General features: G+C 43.7%; 1 protein-coding gene and 1 long non-coding RNA gene across 2 annotated transcripts; one reads left to right on the top strand and one right to left on the bottom strand.

Annotated features, from left to right (window-relative positions):
* The first annotated feature begins 3 nt into the window (after nt 1-3).
* dhps (deoxyhypusine synthase) lies at nt 4-9048 on the top strand. The gene is made up of 11 exons (XM_035614632.2): nt 4-150; nt 1119-1315; nt 1572-1733; nt 1826-1947; nt 2270-2366; nt 2497-2583; nt 2902-3007; nt 3099-3202; nt 3347-3472; nt 4006-4105; nt 8991-9048. The coding sequence occupies exons 2-10, from the start codon at nt 1121-1123 to the stop codon at nt 4099-4101; spliced, it is 1095 nt and encodes a 364-aa protein (XP_035470525.1). The 5' UTR covers nt 4-150; nt 1119-1120; the 3' UTR covers nt 4102-4105; nt 8991-9048.
* A 1155-nt stretch (nt 9049-10203) lies between these two features.
* Nucleotides 10204-17347, bottom strand: LOC118288485. Its single transcript, XR_004785876.2, has 2 exons — nt 17133-17347; nt 10204-17000 (listed from the first exon to the last, which is right to left on the bottom strand). It is a non-coding gene; the product is annotated as an uncharacterized LOC118288485 (long non-coding RNA).
* Nucleotides 17348-26876: the final 9529 nt, after the last annotated feature.

The following is a 26876-nucleotide window of genomic DNA, read 5'->3' as shown; positions in this document are numbered from 1 at the left end:
GTGAGAGCTAGCTTGCTAGCTAGTAGCTACAGATGACACATGGGGATGTTTACAGCAGCTACTCTCCGATAACCGTCGTTGTTCTGCCCGGTGACAACCGTTAACTCCTCAACCATCTTCATCAGCGAGCGAGCGCCTCACCAAGAACAGGCAAGTCTTCATCCCGGTCTTCGTGTGTTTAATGACGGAGACAGCCAGTGGACGGAACAAAACCAGCTCGCGGTTGTCTCGTCTCCCCGCGACGGACCGCTGACAAACTGAAGGGAAAACAAACGAGCGACTCGGTGAAGTGATGGGTCACTGCATGCAGACAGAACAGCTTCCAAGCGCCTTGACGTTTAATTATCAGTAAACACGGAATACCTTCTTTTCTTTTTTTGAATGATGGTGCTGGGAGTGCTGTGTAACACCTTGATAGTGCTTCATTGCTGATTCTGTGATTAATGTCGGCATGGGCCACTTGTAGGTAAAGTCACTGTCGCCGCCGCCCCTGTTGCATATGTTTATGCCAATGTTGGCAGATTGTTCTACTTTACCTGCAAAGCTCCACAGATCAAGTTTTACTAGCATCGGGGCAGTGCCCTATATCCGCCAGGAGGGGGCACTATACACTTTTGACAACTTCATTTACTGGGTGGTCTCTGCATGATATGATTGAAATTAGAGCTGCAGCAGTTAATCGATAAATCAATTAGTAATCGATCACTAAATTAATAGCCAACTATTTTGACAATCGACGTAGATTTTATGGGGGGAAAAGTCCAAATTCTCTGATTTCAGCTTCTTAAATGTGAATGTTTTCTGGTTTCTTTGCTCCTCTGTGACAGTAAACTGAATATGTCCGGTGTGTGGACGACACATAACATCATCTTGAGGTTCAATCACTGTCGTGTTTTTCATTCAGCAAATGAAATTTTGTACACAATGAAATACTATCACCCCACACTGAAGAGGTGGAAGAAGTGTTTGCTTCGCGGCTGACACGCTGGACTCACCACCTCGGAGCTCACCTATAGTTAACAAACACTGCATTATGGTTCCAAATATGTGCCCCCCCCTTAAAATGAGGTTTGGTTTTGTTAGTGCCACTAATACATTCTCTTTGGTTTTTGCTGAAGCGATGGCAGACCATGTCCCCTCTGTTGCCATGGAAGCCGTCCTCAAGCCCAGTTGCGACCTCCCAGAGGACATGCCGAAGATCAAAGGCTATGAATTCAACCAGGGGGTCGATCTCCACGCAGTGCTGAAGTCCTACCACACCACGGGTTTCCAGGCCAGCAACTTCAGCTTGGCCATCCAGGAGATCAACCACATGGTGAGAGGAATGGTTGTTAGGGTTACAGACAATTTTGGGTTAATTTGCCCAGAGGTTGTTTTTCTATAAAACAGTGTCCCTGTCTGTGGGGATATGTTACATTCGCCATATATGTTACATTGCGTGGCGTAAGAGATTTGAGTATGTCTTGGGATTGAACTTTCCCGTTAAATGATACAGATTCCGTTATCTCTGATCAGTCTGTCAGTGTATATTTGCATCATTGACTGATGTTGTCTTATGATTAAACCCACAGATAGAGAAGCGACTTGAGCCATTTGAAGGTGAAGGAAGTGAGTCTGAAGAGTCTGGTGATTCACCCAGCAGCTCGGGCTGCACCATCTTCCTCGGTTACACCTCCAACCTCATCAGCTCCGGGGTCAGGGAGAGCATCCGCTATCTGGCAGAGCACAAAATGGTACAAAATGTATACACTTGTTACAGTTAACCAGGTCTGGCCATTGCTGCTTCCCAAGTTGAGTCTAATTATATTTTGCTACTCTTTGTTAGGTGGATGTGATTGTTACCACAGCTGGCGGCATCGAGGAGGATTTTATCAAGTGTCTGGCTCACACATACCTGGGAGACTTCAGCCTACCTGGCAAAGAGCTCCGCCTGAGAGGAATTAACAGGTAGGCACAGCTCTGGCAACTACTGATACAGTACGGGATGTGCTCCCATAAAGGTGGCATTTTTCACTGAGCCTTAAAGTAATTATATGATATTTAGCATAATTATCATAATAGGTCCCTTTTAACATGAGAAAATCAGTAACAGGACTATTAACTACAGTCTTAGGCCTTTCTGGAATATGCTATATGTTTACCCGTCCGATCTTCAATACTGTATGTCGTAGACGAGTCGTGCACACAAAATGACAAAGGACAGGGCAAAGGGGTTTGACCTAGCTTACGCATTAGATCCTAACTTGTTCATTTACGTCCTCTGTTATAGAATAGGGAACCTGTTGGTGCCCAATGATAACTACTGTAAGTTTGAAGACTGGCTGATGCCCATCCTGGACCAGATGTTGTTGGAGCAAAACACAGAGGTGGGTGTCGCTGTGGTATTGCTTTTTTTTTTCACCCAAATCCTCTTGTATTGGTAGTTATTCTGATAGAACAATGCAGCTGGCCTGTTTCAATTCAGGCTCTCATATTATTGTTAATCATTTTTTTCAGGGAACTCGCTGGACTCCCTCCAAAATGATCCATCGGCTTGGCAAGGAGATCAATAATACCGACTCTGTCTACTACTGGGCGTACAAGGCGAGTCCTGGTTTATGTTGGTGATGTAGTCATAATGGAACAGTCGCAGCATCGCTGGTTGATAGAATATTAACAATACATTTAAAATTCTACAATATTCTTGACCAAAAACACAGCACACAAAAGAAAAAAATTTGACTAAAATTAATAAAGTAAAAAAGTCTAAAGTCATTTTATATTATATATGAATTAGTAGTGTTCCCTCTGTCTTTGATGAGTGGTTGGTACAAGTGAAATCAATGGACAAGAAAAGTATGAAACTGCAGTGAAGTTTTGCCTATAGATCAGTCTGTAAATGTGCTGCTCTACTGTTTTCAGAATAATATCCCTGTGTTCAGTCCTGCTCTGACAGACGGCTCTCTGGGCGACATGATCTACTTCCACTCTTTTAAGAACCCCGGCTTGGTATTGGACATAGTGGAAGGTAAAAAGCAACGTCACGGGCACAGGACAAGAAGACCGCAGCGGTGTTAGTTGTACTATACAGTATGTGGTGAATGTGCACTTTATTCCAGATATCCGCAGGTTGAACAGCCAGGCGGTTTTTGCCAAAAGGACGGGAATGATCATCTTGGGAGGCGGCCTGGTCAAACATCACATAGCCAATGCTAATCTTATGGTAACTTTCTCATCTCTTTTTTTTTAACTACATAGCAGACTGTCATTCAGTAAATCCACTCTCAAAATACACGTGGCACAACACCGCTTTGTAAAACGGAGCCAGCAAAGCTAACGCATTACCTCCCCATCTTTCTCCCTCCAGAGGAATGGAGCCGACTATGCAGTGTTTGTGAACACTGGTCAGGAGTTCGACGGCTCCGACTCTGGGGCAAGACCTGACGAAGCCATATCCTGGGGCAAGATAAGAACAGACGCCAAACCCGTCAAGGTACCGATATTTATCCCAGTATGATAACTGGGACCAGGCCAGGACGGATGTCAAACAATTACAAACACATTGTTTCCTCATTTGCTATTTAATTAGTTAGTTACTCTTAGATGTCGCCCCTTCTTCTGCTTTACTGTTCAAATGTTTTCCAGATGCCTTTTAAGAGCGTGACAGATTTGAAAACGACACCAGAAATGTTACATTTCCAGCATACAGCACGACTACAAACATTCCTTTTCTGCTTTTATTTATTTCTTTTAATGTCCCACAGTAAGGTTTGTTTTGGAAAATTCTGAGGGCTTTAATTCAACATCTCTGTGGATGAATGTGTTTTATAATAGCACACAACTGGCAACCAGGCACTTGTAGTAGCCACTTTGGCCTCACAGTGTCAGTGTCCGCACACCATTTGGCCCATGGGTACAGTATGAAAACCAGGAACTGGTTTCAGTTAGGTGTAGTTGGCATGTAACACAACCCTAATAAAACTGCTTAACAGGGGAGTGACGCTGCTTTATTGTTTTTTTTTCCAGGTGTACGCAGATGCCTCTTTAGTCTTCCCTCTGATCGTGGCTGAGACCTTCGCTCTCCATGTCCACAAACTGACCGCCGGCAGGAAAACAGATTAAAAAGGTTTCCTCCTTAAATGCTCCGTTAGAAACAACAACAGGCTTTGTTGCTTTGTTTCTTTCCCTTTTTTTTCTCGGTCTAATAGAACATATTAGATTGATCTTCTGAACCTTTCCTTTAAAAATACATGGCTACAACTACGCAACTGTAGGCAGCACTGTGATGTTGTCACACATACAACGCTGCAACCTTACTGAAAGGAAGCGAGGGTGAGGGTTTACTGTCTTAATGCTTTCAATACCAATATTGACTTAAACAAGTACATTTTCTCTCTCTCTATCCCGACAGCTAAACTTGCATGTTTAACAGGCTATAGCATGCACTGACTGTCAAGAAGTCATCAGGTTTTGTGTGTGTGTGTGTGTGTGTGTGTGTGTGTGTGTGTGTGTGTGTGTGTGTGTGTGTGTGTGTGTGTGTGTGTGTGTGTGTGTGTGTGTGTGTGTGTGTGTGTGTGTGTGTGTGTGTGTGTGTGTGTGTGTGTGTGTGTGTGTGTTTTTTTAAGCCAAGAGTTTTAATGTATTTCAATTCTGCACATCACTTGGATATTACATTATTGTGTCTCTGTTTTTTATGTTCTCTCTGTACCAGGACGACAGATGTGCCTGTGTAGCTTAATAAATCTCATAGTTATAATTTTTTCCTGCATCTAGTTTTGGTTAAGTATTACAAATAGTCTTTGTGCAGTAAGTGTGTTTGACAAGGCCACAAAGGGTCCATTATGTCACACTTCATTTCACAACATAACTATGTTGGTGATATTTGTTGTATAGAAGGATATAATAATTATTACATCACAGGGTTCTGCTGATCTATCATGAAAAATACTATTTAGACTATTAAAGGAGTCAAATATGCAAAAATCACTTTGTCAGTGTTTGTACATACATTTGTGTATCTGTGGTGCCTGCCGGCCCACAAATGGAAGAACTCAGCACTGTGCTGTCTGATGCTGCAGCCACCCAAAGATTGAAGAGAAGCAGACATTTGTACGCATCTCATTCACACTTTTGAGTGATGGTGAACTTGCTCAGTGACGGATTTAAAAACTTCAAGTGAGCGCCACTGGTCAGATCCTCGCCTTGAATCCTCAGAGGGGCTCAAAAAGAGCATCACAACCAAATGCATGTGTGTTTAGTGCCGGCTCATACAAACACCCGGTGTTCACCCAGCCAGGTCGAGTGCACACAGTGTGGCTGAGACTAATGTCGGCCTCGTTCTACTGTCAGCACAATCAACCACATAATCTTGTAACAGTGATGAAGATATTTCCCAACATAATGCATCAGTCCGGTATTGTGGGAATGGATATTTCCTGTGGCTAATGACTGCTCCCATATCCTCTACACAGAGTCATTGTTATATTCACAGCCCAGTGCCATTTGCGGGCCTTGGAATGGAAATGTGGGCAGTTTTTGTCTCAGATGTGTGTGTAGTATATTCACCGAAGCTCAGTTTGTTTTTTAAGCGTCACAGTGTTGTTGTTTTTTTTTAGTGGGAATGGTGGCCTTTCCTTTTATGTAAACAGTTGGAGAAGTGAAACTGGAACAGGGATAAGGTCAACTTTCCCAAAGACCTCTGACACGCACACAGGCACACACACACACACACACACACACACACACACACACACACACACACACACACACACACACACACACACACACACACACACACACACACACACACACACACACACACACACACACACACACACACACACACACACACACACAGGACTTGGGCGTTCCTGTCTTGGTACAAACTGCTTTTCCATTCAGTCCTCCTATCATTTCCTATTGGCGGTGGCACTGTAAGAGTGTGTGTTTACCCAGGGCTCGAAAGTTAAAAGATTTATTTCTTAAAAGGCAGCGCTGTATGCGATTTCAGCTCTATACAAACGTATGTTTGCTCTGTGCTTAATGGAAAGATTACAGAGAGACGGAGAGGGCTGAAAAGAGAGATATAGAGACTGTGTGTGTGTGTGTGTGCGTTTGTGTGTGTGCGTGCGTGTGCGTGTGTGCGTGCAGATGAGCTGTAGTCACGCTATCATAATACTGTGTGGCGTCTGCACGGAGCAGACAGTGCTTGCCCCCTCCTCCTCTGCGGAACAATCGGCACACTGTGTGATGTTCATGGCTGCAGCAGTCATAATGGCAATTATGTCTTCTCCCAGCCAGATTGGACACTTTTTTCTTCTTTTTTTTTATGGTGAGAACCATAGAGCCAGACAAGGAGGGAGAAAGGAGGAGGACAGAGGCAGAGTTGACCTGCTGCACAGCTGCAGGGTGGGGTGGGTCTGTGTGGAGTGGAGGGAAAAGAGAGGAAATGACACAGTGTATAGTTTGTGCATATTTGCATATTCATATCAAAAGTCAGAATAAATTCACGTTGAACTGTGTATGCAAATGTGTCATTTCCGATGGGGATGGGGAGGATGCTTGGAATTATATGACTTGTCTACACTTTACGATCACGTCAAAGGAGACACATTGCAGTTTTGTTTGCCCAGAGTTTTGCCTTTCAGGTCAACTTTACGTCATCGTGGAGGGATGTACATTCCATTTACTGTAAGCTATTATTATTCTTTTTGCACATGTAAACTGATCCACTATATAGTGATTTCAAAAATTCCAGAGTGGAACCAAAAGGTTGTGTCCATTCCATGTGCACTGCTTTCTGTAAACAAATCCCACAATGCAATGTGAAAATGACTGATGATTCTACAGCTGTCATTGAGGAAATATTGATTTAATGTTCAATGCTGACTGGAGCGTGAGTTTGTACATTTACTCAAGTACTTGTACTTTACTTTTATTTCCAGTTCCTGTTAAACTTAAACCCCTCTTTTAATTCATGAGCAAACATGTTTTTTTGGGGGTGTTTTTTTTTTTTTTTTTTTAACTTTTTGGCAACATTTATTTCAGAACTTTAGAAACTTAACCATTTAAAGATTCTGGTTCATAATACAAAATCTAAAACAAAATGTCTAAATATAATAAAATAATCATGATTTAATCAAGACAAGATTGAATTGATCACTGGGGTAAACAAACTCTAACCCCACCTTTACCAGCTGCAGCAGTAGAGCGATGGACACATGTATCGAATAGATTTCAAAAATCCAATAAAATTATATTGATAATTTACAAATGCACCAATTCTGCATAATAGCATAATGTAATAATCTATATGTCTGTCTGTGTTTCCTTGTGAGTTGATATCTACAATATTAGACTATAACTTGTTAACGGATGAACAGATCTTTATGAAACTTGATACACAAGTTAATGTGGATATTGTCTGCACACCAATACCTTCTGGGTCACCAAGGTGAAAGGTTGCGGTCACTAAGTTAAAATACCGTCAAATATACTATTTTATAAATCTCCTCAACCAATGGTCCTATTGAGATGGGAACTGTAGCGTTGAGAAGCCTATTGGAAGAACAGATATTTGCACCTGATTTGACCCATGGCATCATAAAAGTAAACAAATTTTAATCACAGTTGACCTTTGTATCAAAAAATCCTTTACACGTGATCTATTAACCACTTGACCATTCATATCAAAACAAGAGCCAATTTCCAAGTCATATGCCGCATTTTACCTTTAAAGGTCAAAGGTAACAGTACAAATTTTCATGAAAATATTTGAAGTGACCAGAACTTTGCGAAACTGAGCATGGAATTTGACAGAGTTTTCTCAGAGGTCTTCATTCATTAGCCCTATGGGTTCATAGAATAAAATCTGTAGCGAACCTGATAATGTTCTCTTAAGGAATTAGGCAATTTTTCTTTTTCGGTTTTAATACAGTGAGGACACAAAATCAACAGGGTGTGTCTTTATATTGATTTTGTGTCTGATTGTCTAGTCGTCCCCTGATCCACTGACCCCCCTGGGTGTATTCCCACTGTGTCTGTTCACTAATCCATCCGTGTAATGCCCCAGCACATTCGCTATAATGTGGCTTAATATGATTGTACGTAGGCTTTGTGTATCACGAATACAGGGTTCAAAAGTTTAATTTTTTAAAATATTTTATTTTCTGTTTATTTATTTGTACGGAAACCAAACCGACGCCCTTATGAGTACCTTATCTCCACCTCTGTTTACCTGTTATGTTGCCATGGGAACTCCCATCTCTTGTAGCCCATTGGCCAAGAGGTAGCGACAGGTGAGGGAGTGTAAGTGTGTGGGAGGGAGAAATATATTTACAGAGCGAGGAGGGGCTGAAACAGAGACCCATATCCAGATGTAAGAGGGAAACAGTAGAGTAATAAAATAAGGTTGGGTGAAGACTTTGATAAATGAAAGAGAGAAGTGAAAGACGTTTGAGACGGTGACGGGGGGAGATGCCTTTGCTTTTATCATTACCTCCTGCTGCTTTCTCAGAAACAGGAAGTCGTCAGTTGAACCGTCGTCTCCTCCACTGACGCATCTGGCTGAGGGTGATGACGGCCTTCTGTCACTGTTGCCGTAGCAGCCGTAGCAACCGTAGCAAGGGCAAACATCCGGATGACTGCTCACTGTCCCGTCACCATTTTTTTTTCATCCCATTTGTTATAACTGTGGCTTAGCCACTGTGTATTACCTCTGGTAACCAGGGCGACAGGATGTGCAGTTTCCACATTTCTTATTTACGCTAATTTTATTTTAATTATACATCATGTAGAGACAAACTCAGTGCTGATGTGGGGCTTTCACATCATAATTACTGTAGACCATAAAACATTAGGTGCCATGATAAGATGATAAATTAAGGTTTTGTAAGTAACTTTAAATATAATTTAAGAGCCATTAACATGAAACAACTTTGGGGTTGCCAGTTTTAGGAAAATCCTCCTCCAGCATGATGTTTTGATTTTCTTTCTCTCTTTAATTCATAAAGGAGGCCTTTCCAAGGGACTGAATGACCACACATCTCGTGGATGACCACACATCTTCTGGAAAAGGGCTGCAGGACACCAGGACACGACTAAACATGTATTTACAACTGCACTTAATAGATTGTGGTAGTAGTAGATTGTAGTAGTCCCTAATGAATTAAGGAACCAGCCTGAAAGAAAAGCAATGTGTCATGCGGCACGCGTATTCTCCACAAACTGGCAAACCAAAAAGTTATTCTATTAATAGCTTAAAAATGCTCTATAAAGGATCAGCTTATTATTTATTGATGATTGATTTCATCCTCTAAACCCTGTTCAAGTGGTGCCTTATAAGAAAATATTACTATACCTTTAAAATAATATATATTTGTACACAAGCAGAGGCGTTGAATGAATGACGCACAAAAAGGTGTTGGACTGTGTTAGAGTTTTAATTCTTACAATTGTGTTCTGTATTCGTGTGTATACGTTGTGACACAAGCAATATAACTGTTCTATAACAATATCTTTAATGATAATCACTCATGATTTATACATCTTTATAGGCACTTGTGTCACTTCTACTGCATGCCTGTGAGGTAGGGACAGATGGAATTTTTTTTTATGATTAATGCATAGAAATGGACTCAGGGTTAAATACACCAAAGAGCACACAAGCTGTGAACTGTTGTATAATGTCATGGTGAAGCTATAAGATGAAGCTTGAGTCAGAGGAGGTAAAGGGACGTTTTCTGTCATTGGTTCTCTAAAGGAAATGATTGTTCAGACGCTCTGCAAACTCTGACGCATTGTTTTTGTCTTCAATTCACTGTGACGATAAATGCATGATATCCAAAAAAGGCGAAGAACAAAAGATTTTGAATTCATTTTACATTCCTTATTTTACTTTTAATTCGATTCATCATTTGTGTAATGATTTAGTAAATTATTAAGCTAAATTGAATGACAGAGCCTTTGATTGGCCAATTGAGTGAAAAATGTCCATCTTAATGCATCAGAGTTCCGAGTGTGCAGCTGTTCTCTCAACTCTCTTCTTTTTTTTTATATTTGCCTCCGAGCCAGCACCTGACTAGACCAGGTGTGTGTCTCTTCCCTCAGGTGTTTTTTTTTGTATTGATAGCAACATGGTAACATATTTAATTATTACCTCTCAATTTTCTTCTCCAGACCTCATCCAACAACAGATAGACATGATTGACAAAAGACAAGACACGCTTTTAAAATGTAAATTTTATTCAATGTTGATGAAACCATGTTTGATTTTTATAGTTCGGACCAGCCATTGTTTTTGATTTATATATATTTTTTTGGAAAACAAATGCCAGTGCGCTGAAATTTTATTCTTCTCACATTATATCAGAAACAGACAATTGAGAAGAAGGATACAAAAAACTTGGCTTAAAATGAATTAAAATAAAAAAATGTAAAAACAACAAATACAAATGTAGAAGGAACCCTTAATCGAAGTATGGTATAAAAAGAAAAGGTGTATTTCAATGGCTACATTTTATAATTTTCACATTGAATTTTGATGCAGAACAACTGGTGTGGATCTTTTAATGTTGTGTAAATGAAATAAGTAAACATCAATGTAAATAATATTTCATTACAAAATGAATGTCTTTAAACATGTATGTACACGTCCAGAAAGAGCGATGGTGGTGTGTGTGTCTGTCTGTCTGTCTGTCTGTCTGTCTGTCTGTCTGTCCGTGTGTCTGTGTGGAAATGAGACCAGGCTCCTGTTCCTGCTGAACTGAGCCAGCCAACGTCACACACTGATTATCAGCACAGCAGGCACAGGAGACTGACCCAGCAGGAGTTGAGTAGGGGGCAGACAGAAGTGATCTCACACACACACAAACACAAACACACACACACACACACACACACACACACACACACACACACACACACACACACACACACACTTCATAGTCCACGCATTCAGGGAAACCACACTAATGCACATTAAACAAAATTACATTAATGTTTATGCAGAAATTGAACAGGTGAACGAAATATGACAAAGTCACATCGCACACAAACATGCACACACAAGCACACACACGCACACTTAGAGACCCTAGCAGCCAAAGATATAAATGATGACAAGAGATGATATACTGCTCGCCCTAGAGGGAGAGGAACAGTTTTCGACACTAATGAGACAGCTGACATTTGGCAGACACACACACACACACACATACACATACACACACACACACACACACACACACACACACACACACACACACGCACACACACACACACACACACACACACACACACACACACACACACACACACACGCACACACACACACACACACACACACACACACACACAAGATTGAACAGATTACCAGTTATTAGCAGTAGCATATGTACAGTCATACCTGCTCCCGTACACCCCTCTTGGCCACAGCTACGCCCTCTCACAACACAATAGTGCGTCGTCTGCGAATCACACACGTACTTGACCACACACATGCTGTCGATCCTCCAACACTTTGTGTAGAAGCAATTTGGTGAGTGTCTGAGTTTGGTAGGCCCATAAAAAGAGTCAAAGAATGAAAATGAGAAACAGCAGACGTTTGCCCCCTAATTGGCATCAGACTTCTTTAAACGAGAATTTACTTTTTGGTAACCGACACTGAGCCCCAATTTGGAGCAAATTTGAACCGTCTTTCCAGAAAATCTGCAAAAGAAATTGCTAATGCTAATATTAGTTTGGAACAAAGACATTTTCTTATGTTTTATTTTGATCAAGGCTACAACCTCCATATTGAAATTAAAAAAAATATGCATAAAAACAAGCCTATAGAGACACACTTCATATCTGCAAAGGTTTTAAATGTTTGGGTCCTGGATGTGAATTTGTCACGCTTGTCTGAAGTGTGGTGTTGATGCAAAGAGCGGTGCGCCCCCTCCCTGACCTTTGCTCCCTCCTGCAGGCTGCAGCCCCGTGGCGGCAGAACTTAACCACTGTGAACATGGCTGACACTCACTGCTCACATGTGGGTTAAGTCCTGCAGCCGCACAGCCAGGTTATACCAGCAGACGCCGGTGGGTTTGTGTGCGAGTGTGCAAATGGGAAAACACAAGTGCGACGGTCTGTGAGCGAGCGGATTAGTGTGTGTCTGCGTTTGTGAGAAAGAGGTTGCCTTCTTCATGTCAGCCATTGGAAATCCCTGGCAATGTGATTCAGTCCTTTAGGCTTAAAAAAATCACCCTGCCAGGAATTCCCCTGGTCAACAGAGACAACTAAACAGCTTGCGGTGGCAGGAAGACTTCGAAGCGTACGCACACACAAATAATGAAGACCACAATAGACCTCCTGCATTAATGTCAGCTCCAAAGCTTAATGGCTGCACCTTGTCACTGCCTCCATCCCACATCTATACCGCCCGTGTGCACCGTCACAGTCGTCTGATGTGCCGCATCTTTGTCGTCCACAGGTCATAGTTGCTGTGCTTTCCCAGCCCTGTGTGCAAGTCCATGTGTGCGGTTTCTCGTCCACTCCCAGACTTCACGTGGCCTCTTATAAAAATAGATTTTCAATGGCAGAATGAGGAATTAGGTTATAAGGAAGAGGGCAGTCAAGTGGCACTCCCTTCACAGACGCTCGCCCGGCTCTGTTCTGCTCCTGCCTCTGTGTGCCCCTTGTGTGGAAAAAAACAAGCCAGAGAACACTGGGCTGTGTTTCCTCTGCCGCTACGCCACAGCTAATTATCTCAAGAAATTGTTAGGAATTTTCATGATGTAGTAAAAGAAAGCGATACTGCATTCATACGTTATTGCCTGTTATTACCACCCGTCACGTAATATCTGATAACAACACAAAAAAAATTAAATAAAAGCACAAGCAGATGCACTCATGGAGGAGAGCATGTCCCTCTGAATCACTTGTTGTTGAATTTTACCTGTCAGGACAGGACGCATCTAAATAACTGACTGTCCTGCCAAGTTCTAGATCCACACTGAATGCTGCTAATTTGCCATCCCTCTTCAAGTCTCTTTAGTTTCAGCAGCATGAATTTTTCCGCCATGGACAAGGTATGACTCAGCGGGACACTTTTGGGGAACTCCAGACTCTAAATAGGTTTTAGCCGGCTGTCTGTTGTCACCGTGGGCCTGTCGGAGAGCTGCGCCAGGGACACTGTGCACTTGGGCACCATCACAAATGCTTGTATCATTGTCCATACAGATCTGCTGGTCTGACAGTTTGGATGGAGCTTCCCCCGATATAGTACAAAGCCCAGCCTCTTACTCCATGCCACATCTTTAAGAAAGTTCCATTATTGACATTTGACATGCGCATTCTGAAAGTAAAACTCACACGGAATTAAAAGTAACAAACTGTTTCACGTGCAGACGCTTTCTAGTTTCCTGAAGGCCACTGTTCTTTCTCTCATTCTTGTGGGTTCCTCCTCTGTTAGCCCTTTTTTATATATAATACTGTACGAGAAGTTACTCTCTCATGTATTAAATTACAGTACATCAGAAGAAATATTTTTCAGGCCCGGCTCAGATCAACTTTGGGAACAGGTTATCAGCGGAATATTTACAAGCTTCTCCATGAATTCTATTTTGTTTTACTAAACAAAATGATCTCTCCATATGGTCACAATGATACTGCTGTCACAAGAAAATAAGGTCAGTTAAGGTCCCAGCACCCATCAAAGACAGCACGCTAACCTCTTTTTAACTCCTCTCCTCCATCAACCTAAAACCCTCGATCCCGCCACCCTTTCATCTGGCAGTAGCTCGTCTTGTGTGCTATTTTCTCTGCCTTTTCATCTTTTCCATCGGTTTCTCTCTTTCCCTTTGCGTTCCCCCCGTCAAACCCGCAGCCGTTAATGTCCATGAGCTCATTCCTTCCCTTCCCCTGTAATGACGGCATTTGGTTGACGCACGCTGTCCAGTCCAACACCTCATCTCAAGCACTCACTGTGAGGATCTCACAATGTCTCACTTTTGCATTTGGCCTGTCTTGTTTTTTATTTGTTTGTTTTTTTAAAGAAACGAGGCCCTCCTGTTGTTACACTCTTCACAAACTGGATGTTTATTATGGTTAGAAATAATCATATGGTTCTGCCATATAGGCTGCTCGTTGGCAGCTCATGATTGTGCCAGCATGTTGCATCCTGTTGGAGGCGTAGAATAGGAAAATTAGTATCATTGAGTGACAATCGGCAGCAGATGGACCCTCGTAAAGTCAAAGTAAGCTTTTAGAGAGCGTCTTCGTGGCTCACGGCCTTGCGTGTGGGTGCTTTGATGGTTTTACGGTGTACAGTTTACACTATGTGTGTGTATTCTACGATAGTTATATTTCTACACACAACCTACAGAGGCCCAAATGTAGACGTGGCCACTGGGCTGTTTTCTCTCTCCCCTTCAGCCCGAGTACAGAATTGACTTTGCCGTTTTCACAAGGGCACACAGTTAAGTGGAAAAGCCGCTGTTGAGACAGCTGGATCTCAACCCCTTGTTGTTTCAACACAGATTCTCTCTCCCCCCGTGCCCTTCTGTGTGTGTGTGTGTGTGTGTGTGTGTGTGTGTGTGTGTGTGTGTGTGTGTGTGCATGCGCACGCACGCACACACAGATGCATTAAGAAGTGCACACAGGCCAGACACAATCTGCATCTATGCACAAAATATGCTCACTATCAATAAACAAACACAGTTATGCCAGTGGGCTGCCGGGCGAAGGCGGCCTGTGCGTTCTCACTCTGTTTCATAAACCAGGGATAGTACAAATACATATCTGACATCATCCACACCTCCAGGCCGTGAACCGCTTCACAAAGCAAACAGTGAGCAGGCCAACCCACAGGCTGCCTGTACATTGCCATTGTGCACTCCATTAATAGTTATGCATTGAATTGAAATATGTGTGAATGTTTGTATCTTTCCATTGCATCAGAGAATTTTACAGGAGGTAGTTTGTGTCCAACCTCCGCCTCGTGTGAAATCAATTTGTCCACGTCTAAAGGTTCAAAAACATTATGTCAACACTGGAGCACAAGGGTTACAATAACAATAGTTTAAATATGCCACGTTTGCTTTGTCGTATCCATTACACCTCTTAAGAAACACTGGCCCTGATAGGAAGCAGAAACTATGCAACTTTTTTTCGCCCAAAACAGTGTTTTCAGTCTTCAATCTGACCAATCAAGTGGAGGCGCAGATAACCAAAGTCTTTCACTAAAATCTATCGGATGGATGCAACCCATAGCTCAGAATTAGCAATACACTTGAAAAACTGCAGAGAAGTTGCAAAGCACATCCCACTGACTTATAACTAGATCTTTGAACCCACACACCTTACGTAGCACCACACCCTGGTGCACTTGCTACCAGACGGAGTGTGTGTCTGGGTATGTGCGAGCATGTGACTGAGATTGTATTTGTTTCATGTTGCGTGTGAGGGCGTAATTATTGCTGAGGCCGTGACATTCAGTGACATTCAGACAAGGAGTTGTGCTCCACTATGGGCCGTCTTCTCTGTTGCAGTGTTCCTGAATCAAATGGGGAACGTGTATTGGCTGGTCTGGAATCAATGGAACGCACCACATGTGGGACATTAGGCTGAGAATAAAAAAAGTATTTTCAGCTCCAGATAAAAAAAAAAAAGAAAAAGAAAAAAGAGAAAAGCTCAAAGTTTTTTTGGGCTGTAAAGTTAGCCTCAGCAGTGAAGAGCCCAGCCCAAGTCTGTGGTCCGCTCCCAATGTGTGTAACCCTATACATGGCCTGATCTGTTGCCAAACACCCTTACCACCACCAGCCCTGTACTTAGTGTACAGCCGCCCTGCTGCCACTGAAACACACATGCACAAATTGATTCAGAAACACCACAGAGGCTACACACACACACACACACACACACACACAGACACACACACGCACACACTTTTATTCCACTACGCCACGGTTTCCTGAGCCCGGGCCCATTCCTACAGATTGCTGCCGGGCACACCCACCCAGCCACCCCACCAAAGCCAAAGCTGGAGTGTTAGATCCCCACCTTCTCTCCTCCCTCCGCTCCTTCTGCCCTCCTTTCCCCCTGATCTATTCCACCATCCATTCATCCATCTATCCATTTTGGCCTTCTGTGGTCGGTATTCCTCACTGAGAAAGGAAGAACAACAACACCTCCGCCCGTCTCCCCTCCTTCCCATGTCCTCAGGTGCAGAGGTTATCTAAAGCTGGGCCAAAATTACTCATTATTATCTTGTCTCCACTTTGGGCTTCAGCCACATGTCGCGCTCCTTCAGCTCCTTTTTTTTTTTGCCTTTCACTGCCCTGTATGGCCAACACTCCCAGAGGCGAAACCTGACAGGACGGCGGACAGGAAGACGGAGACAGCCGGCCCTGAACTCTGGCTGAGACTGGGTTAGCTACAGTAGCTGCTAGATTCCCTTCCTTTCATGGAGGTTTGGGAGCTCACGGACTTACAGGGCCTCTGAACAATGAGAGGAATGTTTGAGCGCCTCCGGCCTCGCTTGCCACTACCATTACATCTCTTGGCTGCTTTTCTGAAACTTTTTATGACCTCTATTCCCACTCTGAGGTGCCAGCAACACCCCGCAGAGAGGCACACAGACTGATGGACATGGAGACAGACAGAGGACACACATGGGTAGACGGACGACATACATGCTGTAAGCAGACAGTTGCAAAGCAAAAGGCAGACAAACAGGTAAAGGAAAAACACTGGTGCATTTAGTCATTCAGATGGGTGGGGATATGATCCTTCAATACAACAGACAAACAGACAGACAGACAGACAGATAGACAGAAATTAAGCCATCCCATTCAAAGGAACTATTTACGTCTGACCTTTGTAATGGAGCCGGTCCACAGTGGCGGACCTCAGATCAGGGCAATATTCAAGTGGCAATATTACAGTACATTTGAACAGCAGGCACACATTACTCTCAGTCAATGTGAGCGTCTTTCCTGATCAACAGGTTGCAAGAATTGCTGTGGAGTGTCTCTCTCTGTGGAAGACTGGTGGTTCAAGACAAAAGAAAAACAACAGTCAAAGAAAAGAGAACAGATTTTTCCGGATCATAAGGTCATAAAACAACAAAGGGTCAACAATAAACTTGTGAGAAGAGGCAGACACGATGCTGCACCTACCTGAGAAAACACTTTTTTTTTTTTTTTTTTACTCCTCTCCCCTGTCTCATGTTCACTGTCCAGTTGAACTTCACAGTTGTCGCCGTCCCCCTCGTTCTCAGTGTTTCTCCGTCTCCCACTCTTTGTCTCTGTTGTCCTGTCTGCCTCTCCTCCGTCTGTGCAGACAGGAGTGTGTGTGAACGCGAAGTGTGTCTGGAAGCCAGACAGGGTGAGAGTAAGGGAGTAAGTAAGCGAGTGGGCGGACCCATCCCAGTGCAGGGGATTCCTTTATGACGATGTCAGAGGAGAGGAGCCCTCCCCTTCTCTCCTCTGCCTCCCTCCCTCTCCTCCTCTATGCATGGCTGAGGGCTGCTGCTCCAACACAGGAAAGGGGGCAGGGAGATAATTGGCCGCACAGCTGCTAATAAATGAGCAAAGTCTGTTTGAATCAATAGCAGGCAGCAGGAGGAAGACGGAGCTAAATGTGCACCGTTTCTGTGGACATGGAAACTGAAGTTGTTGTTGGAGATGCTCTGTGGAGAGATGAAGTGGTTTACCTCTTCGTGCTTGAATCCTTCAGTATCATTTTGCAGGATGTTTTTTGGTATTCATCTAGGCGTGCACACTTGTATGAGCATACTCACTACGCTTTGTGTGTGAAATTATAAGCGAAGATACAAAACATAGTATATAGAGGTAAAGGTCATATTAACAAGGCCGCAAAGGACCTTTTTTTTTTACACATTTCCTAAGCAGAAATCATTTTTAGAGTGGGACTATGGATATGATGAGTTTGAATGTGCAAGAGTGTGTGTGATGACTTGCATCCAAGCATGGTTCGATCTGCACCTGTCAAGCATGGAACCCCCCACCCCTCCAACAGTAACACAAGCTTTGACGGGGGGCTGTTAGCGGCTTTACAACTTCCCCTTCTAACCCTGTAGTCCGTGGATGTGTGTGTGTGTGTGTGTGTGTGTGGTGCCGTCCCCCACAGACAACCACGCCCCTGCGAGAGAGCGGACGTCAAACATTCCACACACGCACCACACACATATACAATTGTGTCTCTTAGCAACACATACACCCAAGCTCAGATAAATGACTGTGCCAGGAAGACACATGAGTGCGACACGTCCTTCATCTTCAGATGGGATAATGTTTTGTTTATGGACCTCAGTTTCTATGTTGTCTTCACAGGGGATTCACAACTTTGCACAACAGCCGGAGCTGAATGGAGTTCAATGAGTGCCTTAACTTTTTGAATTGTTAGTTACGAAAGATCACATGTGGTATGAGTGAATTTGGCTATGACAGAGTGCAGTGTTGCTTCATAAATCATACATTTCTGCCCCCCCCCCACTCTTTCATTCTCTTAATGTTGCTTTGTGTGCACATCTGTATTTCTGCATGAACACTGATCATTTTCTCATGTCAAGTCGAATGTAAGACTCGACGGTCAGATGTGCTGGATGGCGTTAAGAGTTAACTGGGTTGTTTATGTGATAAACCCCCAAAAAGAAGAAAAAAAAAGAAGTTTCCATCTGCATTCTGTGGTCTAAACATTTATGCGAACCGTGCACATTTCCCTCTTATTCTGCCTCCCAGACATCACAATTAGCATATAGCCACACGCAACAACAGTACTGTAATGACTGAGATGATACAACTCCGAAACAGAGACGCTCTCAAAACCTACTCATTACAAGATGACAACTTTTGGTTCGAGGCTAATGCCAGTTCTTTCAGTCTGGCGGAAATATGATCCAAATAAACCCGGTATGAGACCGTACAAAAGAAGCCCTGGCTTGCAACTTTCTTCACCAAAGCCAATTTATTGAGACCAAACTCTGGTGCCCAATGTTCCGCAGTAATTCCTGGTGGCAGTGAGCATAGTGGTATTTGCAGAACGGTGCTGTGAGAAAGCTCTGTGTTTCTTTTCGCCCTATGGCCATAATCTTATCTTTATAGTTCTGTGAAATATCAATCCGCTCAATGTAAATCCTAGTGATATGTAAGCAGGGTTATAAACATTCTCACTGTGTGTGTGTGTGCATGTGTGTATGTGTGTGTGTGTGTGTGTGTGTGTGTGTGAGAGTGTGTGTGTTTCAACGGTTGAGTCCACCAATTCAAAAGGTGATAGTGACAGGTGTACCAATAACAGTGTGCGTGTTCGCATTTGTGTCAATACACAGTTTTGTGTGCAGTATGCGTGTGCACGCGCACAATAAGGAAGTCATGAGCGCCACAGAGGCTTGTGGGTGAATTTGTGGAGTCATGGTGTCGTTAAGTTAATAGTTCATTGAGACATATTCTCCATAGCATGTTTTGCGTTGGTGGTGGTCAGAGGTCAGAGTACAGACCTACAGTATATCTTTGTGTGTGTCCGTCTGTAGATATGCATACATATTTTAACACACTGTTCGAAAGTGCAAATGTGGCCCTGTGTAGCAGTGTGCACTGTGCGTGTGCGTGTTTGTAGTTGTGTGTGTGTGCATGGTCACAGGCTGAGTGACCGTCGTAGACAGTGAGTCAGACGACTGTAACTTAACTGACTCCAATCTTGGCCACAGAGTCTGGGAAAATGAGAAAATCAACTTTCATTTGGTTGTCATGGTGAGTCAGATCCAATTATGCAACAAGCAGTGGAAAATAGTTGGGAGAGAGAAAGAAATGCAGGGTAAGGGGAGACAGAGCAGCTAATCTGAGAGGGGGCCTATCAACAACACGTTGGAGAAGATTGACAGTTTCTAATCTGTGCTCACACAGATTCAGGTATGAAATCCTGACCCCACTCACTCTTGCCCAAGGGCACTTTAATGTTTAATTTTTTTATCTTCCAATGTAAATAAACATATTGTGTCTGAAGCCACTGGGATAAACCAGAACATGAGAAAACACCGTCAGTGTTTAACCAAAAAAGAAGTTTAATAATATACATTTTATTTACAAATTGAACATTTCAGCAGAAAACAAATATGTCGCCAGGGAACATTTTACTGATGCGTTCTCTGTCAACCTATTTGTTGATACTGATGTGTGTATTTCCTCATTATCAACAAGTAATCTGGCTGCTAATTATGCATCTTGCTGTTGCAGAAGTGTTGTCTATAGTATCAATTAAAATATTTAGGATGCAACGGCCGCCGCACATGTTGACGTCCTCTGCTCCTGCATTTTCACGGCCAGTGCGGAGATTTGAAAATCTGAACAGTTCAATCCTGTTCTCCTCGACCACCCGCAGGGAATCTAAATACTGACCTGCCTTCTGAACAAAGATATGAAAAGATTACAGATCAAAAACGTCAGGCTTTTCGGCTCATTGTAAGATTGTAGTTTTTTCTTTTTCTTTCCATTTCTTCTTAGCAGGCATTCTTTCAATTTTGAAATGGCGCCTTATATTTTGTTGAGTGTGGGTGTCTCTTTTTTGAATTTCAGAATTTTCTTTTGGGTTTGGGCTTGTGGGCAATGGTGGTCATTAAAGGCAGGTTAATAGTGAAATATTGAAAAAAAACATTAATGCTTTATCCTACATGCAATGAACTACATTGAAAACTGTCAGCGGGATGTGACAAGGTTTTTCTAACATTGTGAACAGAGCCTGACAGAAACGGTTCAATTTCAGCTCCGCATAATGTGCATAAATACTGTTAGTGCTAACTACATGTATTTTTGCTGAGGAGTATTAGTCACCATCATAGTATTGCATAGCGTTGCTAGGGAGGATTGAACCAGCAACCCGTCAGCTAATCGGTGGCCTCCCTTCTCAAACCTTCATCCTCCTCAGCCCCCCCCCCCCCCCACCACCACACACACACACACACACACACACACACACACACACACACTCCTCCTCTTTCATCATTCACCCCTGACCCAATCCTGGGAAATTTGAGGTCATAACTTTTCTACACCTCATCCATGCTGGACGGGTCACTGGAAAACGCGTCCAGAACTCGGTCAGAAAAGTCCCCGAAAAGACCGGCACAATCTCAAACTGGCCAGTTGGGAGGCTCAGAATGGATCCACTTGACTTTGACTGGTCTGCCCTTATTTTCTCTTTTCCTACGCTCCCTCTCCCTCTCGCCTACCTCCCTGGTATTTATGTATTGGTAGTTGCCGTGGAGACAAGACACACAAACACTGTGGCAGTAGACAGGAAGTGCTGTGGAACCACAATGGCGTCACTGCGGCTCTGCGCTCGCTCTCTTCTTTCTCTCTCTCTGCTTGCCCCAGCCAGCATGCATGCTATTATCCTTAGCAAGCTATACGGAGACCACACCGCTCTCTCTTTCTCTCTCTTCTCTCTCTCGTTTCTCTCATTATTATTAGCATTGCTTTTTCAGCTGTCTCCCTCTCTCTCTTGCTCTCTTCAACTGTGCACCACATTAGCGGCTTCGGTATTTGGAAAATCACTGTCTGATTTGCGGTGTCTGGAATGCCTGGTGTTAGCTGATGTGCTGAAAAGCTGTTGGGCATCGGCCTTCTTAAATGTCCGACCTGTCCACAGGGCGTTCACTGCCGAGAAGCTGCTCCTCTGCTTCAAAACTGGGTCAAAACTGTGTGTGTGCACAATTGTGCGTGTGTTTGGGAGTATGCGCAAGGCCCGTGAGTGTGAGTTGCAGGGCGGTAAAAAAGTCAGTGCGTCTGTTGGATTTCTTATGAAAAAACAGAAGGAATATGTGTTTGTGTCAGATTTGATGTACTGTATCATGCACGTGAAGCTTTGTTTGTGATCGTGTGAGTCACCAGGTGAATGAGTAAGAGGCAGATATAGCGAAGGGCAGTGCCACAGAGAGAATAAAAGGAATGTGTGTGGTCCTATTGCAGACTCTTACATCAGACGGGCATTAGTGTACAATGTACATCCCTCTTGTTCTCCCTCTGTCCACTTTACACATCTCAACTCTAAATATACTCCTCTGGAAAAACCCCTTGAGAAGATACTGCTTTCTCACACTCCACATGCTAAAAATATTCTGCCAAGACCACCTTTACAACCCCCCCCCCCCTCGCTCGCTTTTCTTCTGCCCTGATTCCCCTCATGTGCTTGACTGCTGCTTCACTCCTTGCGCTTGATGGCAGTTCACCATCCTGCAGAATCTCTAACACATGTAACTCTTTTCTGCTCCCCTCCTCCTCCCCCTGTTGCTCCCATTTCAGATAGTGGTACCTCGGATCAGTTGTGCCGACATATAGCCATCCATCCATCCAGGCTGCTGACCAACAATCTGACCACCCATGGTGGTCAGCTGAAGAGCTTCCCAGCCCATCCAGGGCCTGGCCGCCGGCGGTGAAATCTGGTGACCAGACAAGTCCTGAGGACACACATAAACAGAGGTGGATTTTCTTGAGGTGAGCTCATAGCGCGGGAGGCGAGCGAGAGTGCAAAATCGGGGAGAGAGAAGGGAAGAGTTTACGGATAAAGCTAAAGATCACAAGTGTCTTCTGTCTATCACCCCGAACGACAGCGGCGTAAAAGGCAAAACCCCAAACAAGCATTTTTTATCAACTCTCCAATTTCTCCCAATTCCTCTCCCATCTGGACTATGGTAGCAGATCTGTAATTCCGAGATATTCACAAAGACTTGCGTTAAGAATATTAAACTTATCTGATAAAAAATGGATTTTTAATTGTCATTGCTGTGGAAATTATACTTGAGGATTATGGTAATAACTGATCATGAATTAAAAGCTGCCAGCAATGTTGTCAACGGCACTGGGGCTGTAAAAAGAGGAAGAAGAAACAGAGGTGAACCAAATAAGTATTCAGAAAGAAACGGTTGTGCAACATGGCCTGTGGATACGTTGCTCTCTTTCGTCTTGAGGAACTGATTAAAAGTAGTGTACTATACGTGTTTGGCAGTCATCTTCTGTGTTTATTTGTGGCGGTCAATGAGAGAGGAAGCCTATCTGAAGCCACATGGTGTTTCTGTTCCTCCATTCAACCGCTGACATCATCTGGGGTGACACATGGCCGGGTGACTTCCTCCGTTTCATTAATCACTTGTGTGTTAACAGGCGCACACCCTCTCCCCGATTCCTGTACCCTTTGCAGCTCTGCACCACATTCCGGCCCCTCTCGATAGCTTCCCAGCTCCAACGTATGCCTCCAACTCTCTTTACCCGCCGGCCTGCCCACTTAGGGGTGACCTTTGACTCTCCTGGTTCTCCCTCATAAAACTTCCAACCTCCGATGCCAAGGTTTTTCCCACCTGCTGCTCACCTGCAGTATGGAGGGAGCGTACTGTTGATGAAGGGGGGGGGGGGTCTTTAAGCATGATTGACCCAAAAATGATTTTTCTTTTTCATTTATCAAGGAGAGCATCTTGTTTTTAACTGGCGCTCAGTTCAAGTGTGCTCTTAGGCTTTCCCACACTTGTCTTGTGAAAATCAAAATAGGGGGAAAAAAAGAAAAAAAAAGTGAAGCAATCCACAGCCGTTGGGAGACAGGTGATATTTCTGCGTTATCTCTGCGGAGACAAACCCAACAAGGAGGATCAGTAACACCAGACTCTGATTGGCTGTTTTGAACTGAATTACAGCCATTAGAGAGATAGAGGCAGGGTGAAAGTAGGGGAAGGTTGCACAAAAAGAAAGTGGGAAAGACGTATCCATTTGATTTGAGTTTGTGTGATTATACTTAGGTATTAGTGAACGCTTTGTTGAACTGAAAGAAGAGGACAATTATAAGAATGAGATGAAGAGAGTCATGAAGATAGAAGTCAGTAGTGGTTTGTGATGTGAAGCAGTGACAACCAAAAAACAGATGCGTCTTTGCTGGGAAAATGAGGTGGACGGCATGGTCGTCTGTTTACTGCCACTCTGTTAGGGTCAAACAGTAGCCAGAGCACATATGTGGGATGAGCAATGTTCTGTAACTGTCCAGTATGTAAATCACATCCTACACACACACATGAACCCGAAGTGTAAAGTCAGTCTCCCTCAACTGAACGGACTGCATTTCAAATAACACTTTTCTTGTCTTATTGACTTCACATTCACCCATTCACACACATTGCACAGTGCTTTATACACAGCACTTTATCTATCACACGTCATTTAAATGCAGCCTTCAGGGGGAATTTAGAGTTCAGTGTCTAGCCCAAGGCCATTTCCGCATGTAGACTGGTGGAGACGTGGATCGAACCACCGACCTTCCGGTTAGCGGACGACCCGATCTGGCTCCTGAGCCACAGCCGCCCACAAAAGGACACAACTATAACTACATAGTCAGTTTATGGGTAAAATCAACCCGTCAGTCAGTGGAAGTAAAGACGATGAACACGAGAATAATCAAACTACTACTTTTCACAATGCGTAACCATTATGTGACTCAGCTTTGTTAAACTGGTTCAGTGTTGCAGTCTGTCACCCAGAATAAAACTGCTCGCAAAATCAAATAAAAAGGAAGGTTTCTTGCGCACAACCAGGTGGCCTCCCTGCATGTTTAGGCATCAGACAATAAATGGGTGGTTTAGTAAGTTAAGCCAAGGTGTGCACAAACTGGGTGTGGCTGTGTGTGTTTCCGCTGCCCCCACCCATGTGAAGGGTGCTCTTGGGAGAGGGTATGTGCCTGCACTCGTGCCCTCTGGCTCCTCAGCTTCCCCCCGTTTTGGTGCGATCCCTCCCGGCTATCCCAGCTTTGCCCCATTACCCTTTCTTTTCTTTTTTTTGTTTTGTCACAAGTCTTAACCTTTTGTATGTTTCTGTCTTGGTTTGTCTGGGTTAGAACTCATTCTCCAACTCATTCCTCTGCCTTTTTTCCTGCCCTCTCGCTCTCCCTCACCGTGCTTGTTGGTGTAGCTGTCCTTATTTGGCTTCCCCTCGAGTGAGTGGGAGTGTGAGTATGAATGTGACTGTGTGTGTTTCCTCCTGACTGTGAGTCACTGCTTGTCTGACTCACGAGAGCTAACAAAAACACAGTTGCCATGGGGACAACCCCCCCCCCCCCATCTCTCTCTCTCCCTCTCCCTGTCAGTGTCTGGTTTCTCTCTATCTCTCTCTTTGTGGGTACCGCTGCATCCCGGGCAGCCCTGGCACTGTTCAATGGGTGGCACTCTTAACTTGGGTGGGATGGTGGTAGGGATGTGGTATATTGACCAGGACTGGAGGACAGAGGAAGGGACGGGAGACGCAAAAACAGAATAAAAGTAAGGCTAAAAGGCAGGAGAGAACTGGTTAAAATGGTTTATGATGACAACTTAAAAGGACGTCTAGGCGGCTGCAGGGGAACAGAGACCCTGCGGTTCGCCATGAGCAATCGTCTACCATCGACAGATCGAGTAGAAATGCCCGCGTCGGCTGAGACGGGCTAAACATAAAGTGCCCACCTGTGGCTCGATTCTCTGCTTTGGTTCTCTTGCTGTCACTGCACTGAAATTGCAGACCACTTTGAACTGAGCCCGTCCTTTGAGGCGCTGGCGTCACCGCTCGGCCCTGCCATGACCTCCAGGGAGTTTGATCATTTGCCCGCGTGTGGCGTTAGATTTCGACAAAGATCAGGTAGGACACTGGACGTACATGCACAACCTCATGCTATCAGGATCTGGCCTACTTCCTGTGTGTGGAATGCTGGTGGTGTGCCACCTAGTGGACAGACAGTATTTTGGTTGCTATGTTTTAGCACCAAAATATAACCCAAGCTCATAAAGTATCCATTGTGCAGAATGAATGATTGTAGATTATTTTTATTGATACATAAATGTGGACATCGGTTTGATATTGCCGCTGGTAAAGATGGAGATACTTATAACCTTCATATATATGTATATGCTGGGAAGCTTGTGGATAAATATTGTCTAATTGTAACCCATAATAATACATGATAATTTAGTTGTTGATCATATTTTGTATTAATCCACCAAAAGAGAGATTTCCCATCTAGAATTATTGGATGGATTTTAGTATTTGAGGACAACAGAGGTGAAGCGATCCAACATTTTATACAATACATAAGTGGAGCAAAACTAAATGTATAATGGTGATCATTACAGGACTGCACAGATTTATCAGCCTTAGGAGGGTTCATACCCTTAGGTTGAGAAACATATTGGACCAGTTAAGTGTATATACAATAGTTAAAACTGCAGTAGTTAAATCTCAACCAACTTTAACAGTAAAATACTGCTTACACATTAACACAGCTTTGTTATTAAAATTAAAATGTAATTCAATGTATCAGTAAACAGGCCCCATTTCTGCCCAACATGTAATTTTATGAGAAACTGTAAACTGAACTTTAAGAAATGTACTTGGATTCATATCATGTGTATCGAGTGCTTCTTCCACCACAGTCTCAGAGCTGACACACTCAGACTGGCTGAAAATGCAGAGGCAGAAAGAATACAGCCATGGAGTCGGACGACGGAGATAAAATATACACAGTGAGCACAGACACACTCTTTCCTAGCCTCCTTTACACACAGCTCACACACAAACACACCTATTCTGACCCATGTTTAACCTTTGTGTGGCCTGAGGGCTCAGAGCAGCTGGCTGGTGGAGAAGTCTGAGAACGGGCTGAAACTGTACGCCTGCATAATCCTCAGCAAGGGAGAGATACAGACGGAGCGAGGGTTGAAGGGGGAGAGAGAGGAATCGGGCGGGAATGAGCGACACCGTACCAATAAAACGAAGGAATGCGAGAGACAGAGATCTGTCGCCGTTTCAGTTTTACAAAGAGTACAAAGTGCTGAATTCCATCTGAGAGAGAGACGAGAGTGACGAACTCAAGAGTCAAGAGGAAGTGACAGAGAAGGCAGGAGA

The sequence above is a fragment of the Scophthalmus maximus genome, chromosome 17 (genome assembly GCF_022379125.1).
Source record: "Scophthalmus maximus strain ysfricsl-2021 chromosome 17, ASM2237912v1, whole genome shotgun sequence".
Lineage (NCBI taxonomy): Eukaryota > Metazoa > Chordata > Actinopteri > Pleuronectiformes > Scophthalmidae > Scophthalmus > Scophthalmus maximus.
This window is presented reverse-complemented; position numbering and strand designations above follow the sequence as displayed.

Coding starts and splice junctions, on each gene's coding strand:
- dhps (XM_035614632.2), top strand. CDS start 1,121: ATGGCAGACCATGTCCCCTCTGTTGCCATGGAAGCCGTCCTCAAGCCC. Junction 1,948..2,269: donor CGCCTGAGAGGAATTAACAG/GTAGGCACAGCT, acceptor CCTCTGTTATAG/AATAGGGAACCTGTTGGTGC. Junction 3,008..3,098: donor GGTATTGGACATAGTGGAAG/GTAAAAAGCAAC, acceptor ACTTTATTCCAG/ATATCCGCAGGTTGAACAGC.